Consider the following 18,115-nt stretch of genomic DNA (forward strand, 5'->3'; position numbering starts at 1 on the left):
TAATCTCATGCACCGGTGAGCTCTACCTGCTGCAGCACAATCAAGACAACCGCCTACACCTGCTTTTCTGTCTTTAAATACTGAGGCACCACAGACAGCTGATGCCAGATTATTGAAAACGATTCGTAAGTAAATGTCCAGCGGTCTTCCTTGCCTGCCTGTCAAGTCCCTGACCAGGTTCTCGTTTTCAGATTTCCCTGTCGTGCCTTGCCTTCGTTGGATACCTCATTCTGCTAATGTTTTTTGGACGTGGAATGTTTTCATCACCAGAAATCTTGCCAAGCCCTTTGACCTGTCAGCAAGCACGCCATGGATCCTGCCCAGAGCCATTTGGTGATTGCCTGCACCAGGGCTTTTCTTTTTCTTTTTAATGAGCCTTTAAAAGCGCACACCATGTCTGGCTCGAATATTGGCTTCTCTGAGAATCTGCTTGCATAACAGTTGCATTTTAAAGACAAGCATGTTATATATTTTTTTTCATCCAAAAAATAAATAAAAATAAAAAAATTACTCTGCAAATGGTTCTGAGACAGAAAAAATAGCAGACCTTCAGTTTTGAGGGGGGAAAAACAAAAACAAATATCTGTTCATACAAGAGCATAAAATGAAGAATGATCCATCCATCCATCCATCCATCCATCCATCCATCCATCCATCCATCCATCCATCCATCCATCCATCCATCCATCCATCCATCCATCCATCCATCCATCCATCCATCCATCCATCCATCCATCCATCCATCCATCCATCCATCCATCCATCCATCCATCCATCCATCCATCCATCCGGTATGTTTATATTGAATTTGATTATTTATCCACAGAACTCAAGGTATATTCTAAAAACAACCATATTAAACTGAGACGCTGTGATGATCTTTGGGTGTTTGCGTTTTGTTTTAGTTTATTTTTTGGAGCATGTCTTCTTTAGTTATTCCTCTTTTCACATTGAGTATTTAGTTAGTAGATTCCATTAGTTCATCCTGTATCATTTCGGTTCTGTTAGTTTCTCTGTTTCCTCCTCTCTGCCCATCATGGCTCTCCCTCTGCTCTCTACCTTCATTTGATCACAGCTTCTAATTACATCCGATTACTTCACCTGGTTTCTCACTCATCTTCCCACTCTACCCTGTGTATTTACACTCCTGGCTTGCCCTCACACAGTGCTGGTTTGCCTGCTTGTCTTGTGGTTTCCTCCTTGTGTCCTCCTGGCTGTATTTCTGAGTTCCTGGACGTGTTCATTTATGTAAGTTTCATTGAAGTCGTTATTAAATAATTTCTGCCACTTATCTGCACCTGCGCACCACATCATGACAGATGCTGCCATAAAATGAGGTTCATTCATTCAGTTTCTTTTGAAATATTCAGTTTGCTAAAATTGATTAATTTACATAGAGACAGAACACTGATGAAGGTCAGAGTGACCGAGGTGCCAATAAAGCTTCAGATTTATTAGATTTCCTTTAGACTGTAACGAGCTGGAGAACATTTGGTCAAATGGTTCAGCAGATAAAATTGTTGTATTCTACATGTTCTGTGTTTCTCTGGTTTAGTGAAGAACAACTCAAAAGATTGTATCAGTTCATATCAACAAATCCATGAGATTGGTGAGCAAATCTCACCCTGTGGACCAAATCCTGAATTATGCAGTTTTGGAATTGTCTCGAATTGCTGTCTGTTTCTTCACATATTTTTAATTTTTTTTTTGTAAACTGACCACAGGTTCAGATCTGGCAAGTTTCTAGAAATCACGTCCAAAATGTTTGTGTTCTGATCTTCAAGCCACCGTATCCTTGTTACATGAGGCTTTGCCAAGCTGGAAAATCCACAGATCATCAACAAGCAGTTCCTGGATTGTTAGAAGAAGCTGCTCTTGGAGGCTGTTTTGATGCCACTCTTTATCCATGCCAGTGTTCTTGATCAGAATAAAAATGGCACAGGTGGTACCGTGATCCGGCACCATGATCCTGTAGCAGTCTCCTTATGAGGCTCATCTCGGATGTTCTGAAGTCTTCTTCTCTGCAACTGAACCTCCCAGCTTGAAGTTTTACGACCCACTAAAGCGTTCTTTCAGCTGCAGTATTCTCAGCAGCAGTCCCCCGCATATGAGGCCATTTGAACCTAAAGCGACGATGGCTACAGCCTCCTTTGGAGGTAATCATTGCTAAACACAAGAAAACAATGATAGCAACATGTCCGCTCCTATTATGGTTTGTCAGTCTGCTGGTTATGCTAATGGAGCAATGGCTGCTCACATTTTTCACAGTTCCGCCTGTGCAGACGTAAGTTGATCCGTTTTGGGTTACAATATAGTGACAGATTGTTGCTGCCAGAAATGTAGCCTGATCAGATAATAAAGCTTTTTGCAATAAAATAATCCCAATCTTGTCCTGCGGAGTAAACAAACAAAAAAAAAAACAACAACCTGTCGGCAGAAAACTGAAAAATCTTTGATCACGAGTGTAGTTTTGGTCTAAACTGCACATATGCAGATGTTTTTCTTTCAGGTGCTTTTTAATTTAACCGAATCATGCAAAGCTAAGATTTTTTGGGGGTCAAAGATGGTAAACAAACTCTGCTGTCCCTGTCTTTATTTATCCGCAGCACTTATACGGCACACAGTTCAAGTGGGGTAGCACCGTCTCTGCCGAGCTCACCGAGGCTTTCCGAAGGCGGTCCGTTTTTCCAAAGAAGTAGGCATCTTCAAAGGAGGAGGTGCTTCCGCGCAGCTTTTCTGACAGGTTCCTGTAGAGGCGCTTGGCGGCGCTGGGTGAGGCCGGCCCTCCGGGAATCTTCCTGGTCTGGGACAGCTGCAGGTTCTGCATCTGTTGGGTCATAATGCCTGGGAGATTTCTGCGAGTGGAGAGAGAAAGAAAACGTAGTGGTACGGAGCTGATAAAATGAGTGAAGACATCTTAGGCTGTACGTATCAGTGTCTGTCAAAGAGAGGAAGGATGGAGAGAGGAGGAGGGGAGAGAGGAAACCATAAATTCTACAAACAATAGCTCAGTTAAAAACCTTACAGCGGTTACAGTGTGATTTTTTTTGTTTAAATATCATTACTAAATCCGCGACCCCATGAGGAATAAGCGGTTTGGAAAATGGATGGATGGATGGATCATTACTAAATCACATAAAAACAAAGCTTTATCTTAGTTCCACTGATTAACATTATTGTGAACATGAAATAAAAAGCAAACAGTTTTTAAATTCCTCAAGACAAGGCCATGCCAAGCAAGTCGTTAAGACCTGAATGTTGTGCCTAACGTGGCAAATCTGAGATGAGGATGGTGTGTGTAATGTCCAGACGGATCCAGTGAGAGCCTGCCACATATCAAGGTGTTAAGCACTGACCCAAGCTGGCTTCCATTGAACAGAAGATTCATAAAGCAAAGGTTCAACTCTGATGCGACAACTAGTCTTTGTTTGAAACCCTGGACGGGACTCTAGGGTACGTCAATGAAACTCTAAGCCGTGGTGTGGACAGAAAGACAAAAAGGAGAATCATTTAGTAATAAAACGAGATGTTTTAGAGAACAGTGGATGCTCTGAAGTTTGAAGGAATGCCAGTTATTCTTATTTCTGTGAAAATAAGTCTTTAAGGATACACAGAAAAACCGAACAGGTTTAAAGGAACCAAATTTAATCATATATATATATATACTTTTTATTTATAGGGGAACACGTAAACATAATTACTTTCTGAGACAAAAAGGGCTTCACAACAGCATAAAAGATAAAAACTGATAATGCAACATAAAGACGGCAAAAAGAGGAGATGGGTTGGTTGGCTGTCCTGAATGAAGTAACAGGAACAGAAGTAGGACTAATACAGAACCCTGAGGGACTCCGCATGACGGATCTTAAAAAGTTTAAACTCAGAATTTAGGAATTTAGCTGATTTAGAATCAGCTTTTACACCAACAATGGCAGCCATCTTATCACTAATTTATTTTATCCACAGGAGGAGGAGGAGGAGGAGGAGGAGGAAGAGGACCTCAATCATCCTCATAAACATGCCTGTCAGCTGTAGAGGAGATCAGATGTGTTTTACTATTACAAACTCATTTATAATCCAGCAAGCATAACTTTCTTTCTACCTTTTATCAGGTTTATAATGGAAAAACACAAGACCATGTTGAATATCATGTGTTCTACATGAAGCATCCATGTGTAACACAGCGATTCAGCTTCCTGTTAGCCGCAGCAAAAAAGCAGCCCTCGGGCTCTGTCCGAACGGAGAGGAGATTACGTAACGTTACAGCTCCTGCTGTTGTTTCTGTTTCCCCGCTGCCGTGTGCATACGTCACTCCCTGCTCCCTGTGCTGCTCTAGCAATTTCCCCGAGTGTTTACACCTGCGGCGGCTCTAATTACTGGGAGCTGCTGCAGCTCGGAGGAGCCCTATGCGCATTAACCGAGGGTATGCGGTTCCTACGGTTGTGGCGACCTGTCAGAACACTGGCGTACCTACTACAGCCTTTTTCAGTTGTGCTGCGTCTTCTCATGTGGACACACATTTTGTCCTAAAATGTACCGTGTTAATCTCTGTGTAGACAAGGCCTGAGACTGATGTTTGGACTCGGGTTGGTCTGCTGTTCAAAGCCAGAGCAGCACGTCCCGTCAGACTTAAATGTTCACATGGTTATTGCTGGAGCTGACCTTTGAAGTTCTGACAGGAAGACCCGCGCTCTCCTGAGAAGCGGCACAGTTTCTGCTCCCCACAACCTGCAGCTCCGAGGCTCTGCGCTGGTGGAGTCCGGCAACACAATCGACACAGCTGACCTTTAAACTGACACTGTTGCTCTTTCTGCAGACAAATGTTTGCTTCTCCTCTTTTTAATCCTCTTCAAGTTCGCATTTCACTTTAGCAAAGCGGGATCTATACCAGACATCTGGCTTATGGCTGCCGCTGATCAGAGAAATAAAGGCGTTTTGCCAACTCTTCATCGTGGGATTGGACACTGGGGAGTGAAATTAATCACAGACAGGATAGGAACCTTTATTTCTTCTCGTTTGCTTCGGGCTTACAGCTCAGCATAGTGATGAGTTAGAGAGAAAAGCTTTAACTTTGTTGCAGCATTTAGGCTCATCCCCACTTCTTTGTGTTGCCTTAAATTTCAAATAAGATCCAGAGCACCAAATGTCTTCATAATTCAACCAAATAAATGTAACCTAATTATGGATATTGCTGTTCTGCGAAGACTTCAGAGGTTTGTTGGAGAACAAGTAGAGAACAAACCGCATCCTGAAGACCAAGGAACACGGCAGAAAGGCCGGGCAGAAAGTGCAAAAGAACCAAGACATGTTTGCATATACCCACAGGCAAGCAGAGCATTAATCAGTGGAGCAGCCAAGGGCCCTATATGGTAACTGTGGAGGAGCTGTAGAGATTCAGTCATCCAGAGCTCAGGTAGGAGAATTTTATTCACTATTAGTGCTATGACCTTTTTGTAACAGCGACAGAAGGAAAACAATTGTCACTGTCAACCATAGCTGTAACAAGTTCTGCTTGAAGTTTGATGTGCTCACTGTGTGAGGAGGATACCTGACACTGCACATCACTTCCAGAATAAAAGACCCTCAGTAAGACCTACTGGTGGCAGCTTCATACTGAGGGGAAGCTTTTGTTAAGGAGGGAGCCAGGAGCCGGTCACAGTTGAAGGGATCATGGATGGCACTAAATACAGGACAACGTTGCAAGAAAACCTATTTGAAGCTATGGAAGACTTGAAATGTATGGGGCAGGGACTCAGCTTCCTGCAGGGCAATGGCTCTGACCATGGAGCTAGAGCAACAAAGGGATGGCTTAGATCGGGTGTGTCACAGGCAACTGTGGGTGGGTCCTAGATGATTGTTGTGATTCTTTTATTTGTGAAACGATTTACGATTAATTCCTGTGAGATAAAAAAAAGTATTTTTGAATTGAATTGAAAGTATAACTTAAGATGTTCAGTATTCATAATTAAAATGAAGGGGGAAGGTTGCACTGCTTTTCTAAGAGTTCTACTTTACTGGATAGGTTTGGAAACCCCTGGTTTAGATCAAAGTGTGTTCATGTGTTGGAGTGGCCGGGTCAAAGTCAAGACCAAAGTCCAAAAGAAAATTTGGGGCAAGGCCCAAAAATAAATGTTCATCGGAGCTCTCCTTCCAACCTGATTATGTACGACCAGTTTTGCAGAGAAGAAAGGGCTAAACGTTCAAGGTGTTGAAACATTCCCCCAACAGATTTGTAGCTGTAGCTGCAAATAAAAAAAAAAAAAAAAAAAAAAAAACTGGACTCAGGGTGGCTGAATACAAATACACCTTCAGATTTTTGCATAAAAATGTTGAAAACGTTTCATTTCCTTTCCCTTCCACTTCCCAATAGTTTTTCCCCAAGACCAAAAAAACTATTAAAGCAAAACAGTGTAGATCCCATAGGACCCTTTTAGAATTTTACATCTCAAAACATGTTTCAACGAAGAATCTGGCTACATAGGGACACTATATGTCAGAAATATGATGGCAAAAAAATCTGTAATCTAACAGTTTAAGATAGAAAAAAAAAAACACATCAAAGTTCTCCCTCCAAGAAATGGTCTTAAGATGCAGCTGGCTCCGATGTAAAAATGACAAGGTCCCTTCTGAAATCCAGTTTGCTTGTTTTTATTGTAATACCACAAACTAATCCAAGCTTTTGGAGCAGTTTTCAAGCTGCTGGGTATTGACGATGAACACCAGAAACTAATTCCGTCTCCCCTTTGGCGTCAAATCAGTTAAATGTTCCCTGCTTTTCCTTTTTATGAGGCTGTACATGAACCAAGTAGGAGAGCTCCTGTGCCTCATCTCCCTGCAGCTCTTCACACACTCATTATGTGCGAAGCAGCTGCTAACAGCGGCTCGGCTGCACGAAACACACCTGCAGTGTGCCGACGCTCTCGGGGTACACCTGATTGTTGAGCACTGGGCCCAGCGGGACATCGGAATCGACAATTGGCTCAGTGTGTTAATGTTACAGTCATTATATTAGGCCTAATGGCTCTGTAGTGAATCTGCTTGGGAACAGAATTAGTGAAGGTGATTATGTGGCAAAGCTGCTAATAGCTCATTTTCAAGCGTTCACTGGAAAATCGATCAGCAATAACGTCTCCTGACGAACCAATAATGTGCCCTGACAGGCCTGCAGGCGAATACATTTTGTGTGTGTGTGTTTTCCGGCAGTTTTGCAACATTGAGAAGGAAATAATCAACAGATTAAAAAAAAGTCTCCTCCGGCTTTAAAGGTTTTTCTATCGCATTAAAAAAAGGATTCTGAAGATGCATTTTACACGGCTTTATTATTCATTTAACACAAACTAAAACAAAATCAATAGCAAAAGCAAGCAAGTCCAGTCCATAATCCAACAGCTTATAGATCTACCTTTAGCAGAACCAACTCGTTTGGCTTTATCAGACTATCACCTTCCTGTGAAGGGATTTTGGACCACTCCTCCTTCCAACATTGCTTCAGTCCATTGAGTTTTCTAAATTGACTGTAGCAATGAATACGTTCTTTTTGAGACGTTCTGCTATTGATTTTCTTCTGTGTTTGGCATCATTGTCCTGTTTGACGGCCCAGTTTAGGCCAAGATTCAGCTGTCAGACAGATCGTCTCACGTCTTACTCCAGAATAGTGTTCTATACAATGTTCATGGTCCACTATCAATGTCATAATTGAAATGATTTCATAAACCAAGTAGTAAAACAGAAACTGCAAAGAAAATGGCCTCTCTAAATTCTCCTTAGGTGTGAGTGTGTACGTGAATGGTTGTTTGTCCTGTTAGTCTCTGTGTTGCCCTGCGATAGACTGGCGACCTGTCCAGGGTGTACTCCGCCTCTCCGCCATTGAATGCTGGAGATAGGCACCAGCGCCCCTCGTGACCCCACAAGGGCCGCTAATTAGTCTACTCAGCTCGCCCGTTCACCAGTTTACTTATACCTGCCTCAGCCAACTCATCGCTGCCAGAACGTCTCCTCTCTTCTCGTCCCGTCTTGTCCGGTGTGATGTGACCTACCATTACCAGATGCTGTGTGCTCAGCCAGCTGGACTCTTCAGTTAAGGTGCCTTTGTCTACGTGCTGCAGCTCTGTCTGTTTTCCTATTGAATCATTGCACAACTAAAACTTTTAAAAACCTGAATAGGGTGCTGGATATCAATAAGTATTAAACTATATTCCCCTAGTCTTCTTCGCAGAGAAAGCAATGACTATATACTTTAAATCCAAACCACGAAGGATGCATGTTCGATTGACATCAATTGGAGGGTCCTGCCTCTTTCTTGCTGCATGCCTGATCGTGGTCAATCTGTGCCTTTATTCTGACACAATCCCGGTTTTGTGTGAAACTCAATTCCCTTAAAATACTCTGTTGTCCCGCGGTCAGGAGAGCACAGTTGAAAAGCTGGTGAGGCTGATTCTGCAGCCGATTTATTGATGAAGCAACATAGTGAATTTCTTCCACCTGTCATACACAACTATTCCTCTACAATTGAAGCTCTTTCCTTACTAAAGCAAGGGAGCAGAATATTTCAACCTGCCTTTTGTCTCCAAAATAATCTGTTCTGCCTAGATCTAGAACAGAGAGAGACCAATCAGCTCAAGTTTTGGTTTATTTTTTGGGAGTTTTTTTCCCACCCATTTCGACTATTCCTATAAATTTGGAAACTATACTAGATTTTTTTTTCTATTTATCCAGTGATGCTTTACAGTTTACATTAGAAAAGTGGTTTAAAAAAATAAGGTGGAAAATTCAGGTGTTTTCAGATGACCGAGCTTCCAGCGGTTTGTATCAGTGATTACAAAACGTCTTAGCAAGACTGACTGTGTGTTGAGTTAAACTATTATTCAAGTGAACAAGACTCAAGTAGGAGAAGGCAGGAGTTATTTCTGTACAAAAAAAGACCCAAAACACAAAACTGTGTCAAAAACGAGGACACATTTAACTTGTATTCCTTTTACTGAGAACCGCAGGTTCAACAAGAAAATAACTGAAGAATCCGCCTCTGAGTCTGATACAAGTTTTTAAATAAAGTTGCAATAATGCTGGGCAGATTTTTCCAGAGGAACCGAATTTCTCACAACACCAGTCCACTGTTATAAAGGTTACCCTTAATGCCTCCCCTTGCCCGATCCTCCGGCTGCTCCTGTCCGTTCCCTTCCCAGCCCAGCAACCTGCGCTGGCTGGTTGAACCCAGGACCTTCTTGCTGCATGGCAACAGCGCTACCCACTGCGTCACTGTGCAGCTCTTCACGGGCAGTTGTTTTTAAAAAGAGCATCGCGTTCAAATTTATTTCCCCACATGTTGACAACTGTCACTCAGTCAATAGCCCTAGTCATTAGTCTTCTGGCCTTTAATTTGCCAAACATCTCTACTTCAGTCATATCTGATCAAAAGGCATTGCTCCAGAGCTCCTTTTGCCCATAAAATGCCATTCAGTCTTTTCAACCCTTCCAAAAAAAGCCATAGTTCTTGTTTCTGGGGCCTTATTGTTGATGTAGCCAAAGACTAATGGGGGCAAATACAGAATATCACTGTGGCAAATTCTATAAGGTTGCTGACAGTAAGTGGAAAGTCTTATTTTCTAATGGTTAGAATAAATGTTTCATTAATTCCAGAATGTATTTATTTTTATGTTAAGTTAGACATTCACTGTCAGTAGAAGTTCCTGCTGACTTTTCTTTAACATCACTTGAGCACTTCACCTGTGAGAATCACTGATTGACTTCTTCAAGCCTATAGTCAGAGCTGAGACCATAGAAAAATACAGTTGCGTGTGTAATTGGGCTATTTTAACATAATTGGTTGTATAAATTGATCCATAGTAGCCCGAATCTCCACAGCAGCCTGATCTCTCAGCACAGTCCAACCTCATGGGATTACTGCACATTCCCAATCCTAATGCAGAAACAAAGTGTTCCTGAAAGATGTAAGCAGCCTCTCAGGTTTTTTACAGGCTGTTTTTCATCTAATGTTCAAAACTTTTCTTAAGGAGTAGGAGTATAATCCTACAAGGTGTTTCATTCACACAATCTCTCTGCCAAGTTGAAGCTTTTCATTGAAGGTTTAATTTAAGCCTTGCAGAAGTGCTAACATCACTTTTACACTGGATGTGGACCACTCTGTGCTCTCAATGACCCAGCAAGGTGTAGCTGTATTACAGCAAATATGGAAAACCTTTAAACAGATGGTAATCATGATGCTCCCATGATAAAAGAAAGTTTCCCTGATATTTTACACCTCCTAGATGGTCTTTTGGACCCTCCCCACATACTGTATAGTACAACATTCCAAAGATGAATCAAGAGTCAAGACGATTCACATCATTCCACAACTGCACCACACCCCTGGTCAAACCATGGCATGACCCTTCAGGACAGCTTGAAGTTGCAGCCTTAAAAACAGAAACAAAAACTGATACGGGTGTTTGTCTGAAATATTTCTGTTACCCTTTTCCAACCTGCTAAAAACCACTCAACCTAGATTGGTCTCTTGGGCCGTCTGGTGAGAGCAAACCATCCTATTGGCTGTACCAAGCACGGCTGTGTCATATGTTTCCAATTTACACCTGTTTGATAAAAATTCACCGTCTCCCAGAAGAAGGGGGAAATGGTTTTTGCAACAGTTTAACTTGTTACCCACGACACTGAGAGGATGTAGTTTTCTCGGCGCATACAAACTAGCAGAAAAGACAAATCGTTTGCTTTCTGTGTTTGGAGATTTTTTACACCTTTAGCTCCTCTGTTTTCCCACAAAGTAGCTGAGACTGAAAATGGTGTTCAGTGGGGCTAAAATAAATGCTGCTAGAAGACTCTGGAAGAAAAATCAATGGAAACCAGGAAACTTGCACATGTGTTCAGAACCTTCTGATGTTTACATCCACTCAGACTTGAATCATCCTCATCATTTTAATCTTTTATCTCAACGAGTCATTTTAATTATGAAGGCGAACCCTTGGAACAGATGAGATTACAAACACTGTTAGGAAGAGAGTTTGAAGGGGGCATGATACGAAACAAGTTGGACTGCCGGTGGACGTCATGTCTTCAGAATATAAAGCAGCATTTAGTTTTAGGGATAATGTCAGGACAAAAAACTTGAAAATGAGTAGAAACCGCTTTCCCTCTCATTGTTTTGCTAAAAAACTGTAAATATAATCAAAATGGGGTCATTTCCAACTATGTTTGTCATTTATCATAGGTAAGCATTAGCTAATGCTAGAAGGCAATCTTGATGGTTTGAAACAGAAAAGCCTTCTGATCCAGTTCATGTGTGGCGTTGCTTCTCCTCCAGAGAAGTAGGCTCCCTTCCAATTCTACCAAAGAACATTGCTTTGAATAGGATCAAATTGTCCTTTGGGAGCAATTTCTTGCAAGAACTGTTTGGGTTTCACAACACGACGGGGCACTGTGTCACAAGGTTAAAATGACCAGCTACAAGAACTTGGGTAACAATGATTCAAAGTACGGTCCTGAATGTGATATCCTGCAGGTCAGAGAGTATTTCTGAAAGTAGGAAGAAGAAGAAAAGCAGTAGAAATCTTATAGCTGTACTGAGAAAAGTCTTTGCAATGTTTGCAATAATCTTATGCAGTCCACAGAAAACTATAGAAACTGAAATAGAAAATTCAAAATTTTTAACAGTTCAGAAATATCCGACCAAAAAGCAATATTTGCCTGTACCTTAATTGGTTATATCAATCATTACGAGTTACATGAGGGACATATTCAGGAGCTTCTGCTTGTACTCTAGTCCATACAGTAGTCACAAAACATTGAAGCAAACAGGCTTTTCTGTTCATTTCTGTTCATGTCAATAGTGTAAAGAAATGCATGGAAATAAGTTATTAGGATCTTTTCAAAAGCTTTATTGGATCAAAAACCTGTTTTAGCAGAAAGCTAACTGAAGTACTCTCTTCAGGTTCAGGAATAGCTTAAAACCCATACAGACCTAGAAGTTTGCAAAGAGCAGCTTCAATCCCCCTTTCTGCAGAGAAAACAACCGAATGAGGACTCATCCTCCCCCGACATCCAGCTGATAGGAAAGCATGACCTCGCCAAACTAAAAATGACATTCAGAGGAACTTCTGAGAGCGTTTCCTGTCCTGCAGCTCAAACACAGAGAGCCTTTTTTTTGTTCCACTCCGCAGCTCTGATGGCTCTCCTCCCAGCGCAGGCACGTCAGGTAGAAATCAGCGCAACAAGAGCAACAATTACACACTCCACTGAGTCTATCAACAGACGGGAGGCGTGTAAGAGTGTGATAAAGACACACACACAGATCCACTCGGCGAGTTTGAAGCGTTTGAGGGGGAGGTAATCAACCTCCAGCTTCAAAAGAAGAAGACATCAAAGATTATGAAAGATTCACACGGCAGAACCTCAAATTCGGAACTCAGACTTAAAGCTATAGTTGGTAATCCTGTTCACTTTTTATTATACTGGGTAAAAGCTTAAAGTACATAATGTATTCAGGAAAAGGAGGTAAAAAATTGATCTCTGTGGGAGCTGCAGGCCTGTAAAAACTCTAACCAACCACTCCTTGCACCGAAGAACAGGGATTTGTCAGAGTTTTGTTCCTGCTCTCGTTCCCCTCTGCCCATCAAGTTCTGGGGGGTATCACCATATCTATTGGTTGTCCCACATGCCCATCATTCAGATGCACTCAGATAACTTCTAGTGTTTATGTATCCGATTAGCTTAGCGGTTAGCTTCGGTGCTAGCTGTTCATTGTAGCTCCGCTGCTCTCCCTGTATACTTTGAACATGGCTGAGAGTTCATGTTTATGTGAAGAAGAGGAAGACCTCAGTCGAAAGAAATAAGACCAGAGTGGAGTCGGGAGATGCTTTTTCACGCGATCCCCTTGAGGAGCGGAAGAGTAAGGTAAGACGTAGTTGTGCATGCGCAGTTTTTCAAAAAGGGACTTGGGGAAACTTCTGGAAAAAACTGCTGACCCTAGCTTTAAAACTTCATTATATTACTGATTCTTTAAAAATCTTGACACCCGGAAAAAATGCAGTAGTGGGACAGGATTCTGGCTATGCTGTATTGCAAAGCGACAAATCCTAATAGTGCATGAGAAATGATCTTTCGGATGGTAGCGAAAAATGTTATAATATGGGTAAAAATATGAATCCAGAAAAACTTTATAATGATTCATAAACCAATAAATAATTTATTTGTATAATTCTTTCCACATACCCATTAATGTTGACCAAAGGGCTTAAAGGGATCCACGATTAGTTGAACATGACCTAAATATGTTGTAATTCTCCTATTAACTTAAAAATTGCTGTTGGTGATACGTAAAAACCCATTTACTTCAAAATGACCCTCTCAAGTTACATAGGTGAGTTTTTGAGAACTCACCTAAAGCATCTATACGAACCCAGTGCTGTATATTTACCTGAACAATAACTTAATATTTTTCAATTTAAGCTAATACTTGGGTAAAAACTTACACAGTGCTGATTTAAAGAGATTTTTAGTTAGTTAGAACATAGCACCCCCAGATTAATATTCTCAGACTAAATGCTTATCACAATTTTCAGTATGATATTATGCTGCTGCAATAAAATATGAATTTATTTTGAGGCTTGTTACACACCAGCGGACATAATAATTGAGGTGGGTGGCATATGTTCAGCTGTTCGACATCAGCCAGAGCGGATCTGTTTAATTAAACCAGTGGCAGGTCAGAGAGGAAGAGAGGAGCAGCCCCATTTGACACACTTGTAAAACATTTATTCACATTTGTCCTCCTCCATCTATTGCTGGACACAATATTGGAATATGCTTTGTAGAAACACAAAGGCATGGGTCTATAGAAAACAATAGAAAAAAAATATCCATAGGGTCAGCCAAGATTTACAGCTCTATTTTAAATTAGGAAAACCGTTAAGTTCTTGCAATTAGGTTCCTAACAGCACATTTTCTTACGCAGCTGGAGATTGAAATTAGCCAAAAAAAAAAAAAAAGGAATATAATTGTCTTGTCTAATATAAGGAAAACACACTAAGAGGTCCATGTTTTATCTCAAAATGACTTGAACGGATAATTAAAGCAGCTGCAGATCCCAGATGTGTGCGCTGGCAGCAGGCCGCAGACATCCGTCCGTCCTGAAACCGAAACCGTCTGCGGCGGCTCAGATAACAGCACAGTTTATCTGCAGGTCAGCAAGGTGATGGCTAACACACCCAGCAGGTACATACACGCAAACACGCACTTACACCGCAGACACACACACACACACACACACACACACCAAAGATGGTGACTTGAGTTTGTGACTCGGACCTACATCGTACTTGAGTCGCAAAAACAAAGACTTTAGCCCTGACTTGTGCTCTAAAGACTTCTTAACTCATGATCTGAGACTTGAGTCTTAAAATAATCTTCATCTCCTGTATCCGCAGTGAAAGAACGGCTGTGAGCTACAGACGGGTAGGCGTGCTGTGTGGACACATTTTACAATGAAATATTGCTCTTGTTTATCAGCCAGTGACCTTCAAGGACCACGGGCTGTTAATAGCTCATAACAATCTGTTGATGTTACATGACTACAGGCATGTGTCTCCAACAGAGACTTAAATTAAATGCTTTTGCGTTGTTTCAGGACAAAACCCTTAAATTACGAACACCATTCTATTACAGTGGAACTGAAGGTCATTACAAGGACACTTACGGCTGAAAATGTAAAAAATAAATAAAAGCAAGTCCTTCATTCACATAATAAACAGAATCAATGGATTGCTCTACATTCTCTCTTTAATTTACGCCTTGGGACATCGTTACTGTTTGGATTTAACAACAAAGGCTTTAAAAATACATTTAATACGATCTTTCCCATTATTAGTAGAAACGCTATCTTAAAATGAGGAAGAGAAAAGCTTCCAAACCCTACAGTGTAATGAATGGTGAAGGATTGGACAATATGAACACAGAGATTCACAGCTGTTGGCTAATATATTCCAAAGACAAAATAAAGAGCAGTTTGTTAAATTCATTGAGAAATTCATTGTTAACAGGTTGATGGTAAACAAAAATATATATATTTTCCCCCCTTTGGCATAGATACCATTTATAAATATGAATATAAATATGCTTGATTGACTTGCAAGTAATAAAAATCAACATTTAGCAGGTTTTTTGCTAAAAAAAATGAAAAACAGGATTTTTGATCAATAATAAAAGCTTAAATTGTTAGATATTCATATTTCAACTAGGCCAAGAGAGAAAAGGCACAGGATTGAATTTCTAACCTATAGTGATTCAGTTTGTAAGTTAGGATGCAGGCCCTCTAGTCTGAGGGGAGACCAGGCAGCCTGCAATTGATCAGAAACTATTTATTCAGTCAACAGAGACTTGCAGCTTGACATGGGCCTGGAGCAAAAGACTTGAGACTTGACTTGGACTTGTGATACACACACACACTCACAGCCTGACCCAAAGCACAAATGTTGAAGCTTCAGCTTCACTTCCTTACAACCTTGAACGTTTCAACCCTGAAGCAACATAAAAAAAACTTGAGAATACAAACATTGTTACCAGCCAGAACAGATCCAGGTTAAAAAAAAAGAAAGTTAAAAAACATCCCATCTACTGCAGATTTTCCAGTCGCAACTTCAAGATTTGCCTCAAAACCATATGATGTCTTTAATTGGTATTTTTAATGGATTCATGTAAATAAATGGAAACACATTTTGTCTTTGTGAGGCTGCTGGTTAAAACTGGAAAGATCCAAATGTAAAAGTGATTATTGGAGGGGTCTGTTAAATGTCAGCGCAACACCGGTTCACATCTTAAGTTTTTGAGACTTTTTCTCCCCGAATGATCCTTTGGGTGGTGGACTAAACAGCTGAGGGGAAATTCACCAAAGTCAAAGAAAAAACTGAAGAACAACAGCGGTTGAGAAGTTTTTGGTTGGTTTTTCTGTTGATATTTCTTTTTAAAATCAGAGCTGAAGATCAACCAGGTCTACGCCAGTCACTGGAGAATATCCAAGAACAGATGTGTCTAAACATCAACAATCCGGCTTTGCCTTAAGATGAGGTTTTTCTAAAATTAGATTTTCAAAGAAAAAGTGAAGGACAGCGATTGAAAAACATTGTGTAAAAGCCTGAAAGGCTCCTGATCTGTTTGTGTGACTCGTGATGAGAAACAATTTGTTCAGCCTTGGCATGTTCCTGCCTATTGAAGATGCTAGACAAGGCCCGGCTCCATGCCAGGTGTTGTGCCAACCGTTAAAGAAGAGAAACCTAAAGGAAAGAATATACGACGACAAGAAGGATCAAAGACTGTAACCTCAGCTTAATGAAGAAATGAAAGTAACTGGGTTGCACTTCTGTGAATTACTTACTTTCTTCCAAAAAAAAAATATAAAAATCACTCACCTGAATTGCACAAGTCTGTCTGAGATTTCAAGAAATGTAAAAGAGAAGCTGATTTTAAAGGATTCCTATGTTATGTAAACCTGCGCACCTTTACAATTTAGTCCTTATTTGTAAGTTGTTTAATGTTCCAAAAAGACCAACCAAAGCAATTGAACTGTAGTTCTCTGTAGGCATGCTGAGACTGTGATAATTTAGAGAATCACAATTCCTTCTCCTGGCAATTCTAAAAAATGCTCAAAAATGGAATTTTAAAATGCATTTAAGTTGTATAATTTTACCGCTCCTACATTCAGGCAGGAAAGCGTGATTCCACCCTCTCTGTCGTCGCTAAGCTGCAGCTCAAGAGGTAATTTCTTTTTCTCACATTTATTTATTACACTTGTATTACACAAAAATTAAAAAAAACATTATGGCTGACGATAGACCCGACGAGACACAACATCACCAGGAACCAAGTGAAGATGAATGTGAGCACTGGTTAATCTGTTAGGAAAGACATTTACCAACGTCAGTGTCCTCCCTAAATCCACCAGAACCACCGTGGACGAGGAGCTCCTCTACCGCTCTCAGAAGACCCTCTCCAGCGGTGGAAATTTCCAGAGAGAGAGTTTCCTCCACTGTCTAGAATAGCTGATTAGCTAATTACGGCAAAAATAATCAACTGATTACAAAACGTTCTTAGCAATATAATTCGGGTGATTCATAGATCACTTTGAGTTCATGAGTGTTTTTGTGCAGATTTGCACAGAGTTTGACATTTTGTTCAATCCATCAATCCATCCATCCATTTTCTGACCCGCTTAATCCCTCATGGGGTCCGGGGGGTTGCTGGTGCCTGTCTCCAGCATTCACCAGGCGAGATTTTGCATGAACATATTTTAAATAATTGTTTTGAGTTGTTTCTGTGGAGGCTATACAGTATAAGATTAACCTGACCCTAGCCAGATGAATTTTGCTCCGCCTAGCTCCACTCATCTATCTGGAACAGATCCATAGGAATGGCGTTTCAGAAGGCTGGGCCTTATCAAAAATCCTTGCATATGATTGGATAAGCCACTTGTGTGTCATCTTTATCGACGTGCTATTTCAACCACTCACACAGAAGCCAACCCGTGACCCGATGAGAGCGACGCAGGAAAAAAACAAAACTTGCCAAATCCGGTCGGGAGAAGGGTGAAAACATGGTTTCCACCAACAAAAGCCTTCAGAGCCGTTCTCTGATGTTCTTTTAATTAAACAATATTAGGTAGATTGGACAACACAGAAGAAATGGCAGCATCAATGTTAACGCTTGTTTCCTCGATGCGAGCCGCCATTGTTGTCTGAATCAAAACAGTCTCACGTCACAGTCGCTTCTCCACTACATCACATCTATGACACTCCAGCCCTGCATCCTGATTGGCTGGACAATAAAATTGGTTGGAGAAATCACTCTCTATGGGAGATGTCCCAGATGGATGTGAGTGGAGCTAGGCGGAGCTAAGCGGAACGAAATCATCATCTGGCTCGTCAAGTTAATAAAAGGTGTGAACACTTTAGACTTGTGAAAAACTGCATGAGTATCTTCCATCTATTTATTGAGTTGCCCTTACGGTTCTGATTTGATGTTAAAGTGTTAACTGATGCAGCATTACACCTCTACACTGATGACACAGTTATCTACACAAAGACAAAAGCGCCTTCTTCTTTCTTTACTTCCTTCTTGT

General features: G+C 41.0%; 1 protein-coding gene across 2 annotated transcripts in view; it reads right to left on the bottom strand.

Moving 5' to 3' along the window:
• The window catches only part of ankfn1 (ankyrin repeat and fibronectin type III domain containing 1), a 127,601-nt gene that overhangs the window by 47,076 nt on the left and 62,410 nt on the right, over window positions 1-18,115 (bottom strand). For both annotated transcript variants that reach the window (XM_036142358.1, XM_036142359.1), the window contains one exon: window positions 2,660-2,855. In XM_036142358.1, coding sequence (XP_035998251.1) covers window positions 2,660-2,855 — 196 coding nt within the window. The remainder of the gene's footprint in view (window positions 1-2,659; window positions 2,856-18,115) is intronic.

The sequence above is a fragment of the Fundulus heteroclitus genome, chromosome 10 (assembly GCF_011125445.2).
Source record: "Fundulus heteroclitus isolate FHET01 chromosome 10, MU-UCD_Fhet_4.1, whole genome shotgun sequence".
Lineage (NCBI taxonomy): Eukaryota > Metazoa > Chordata > Actinopteri > Cyprinodontiformes > Fundulidae > Fundulus > Fundulus heteroclitus.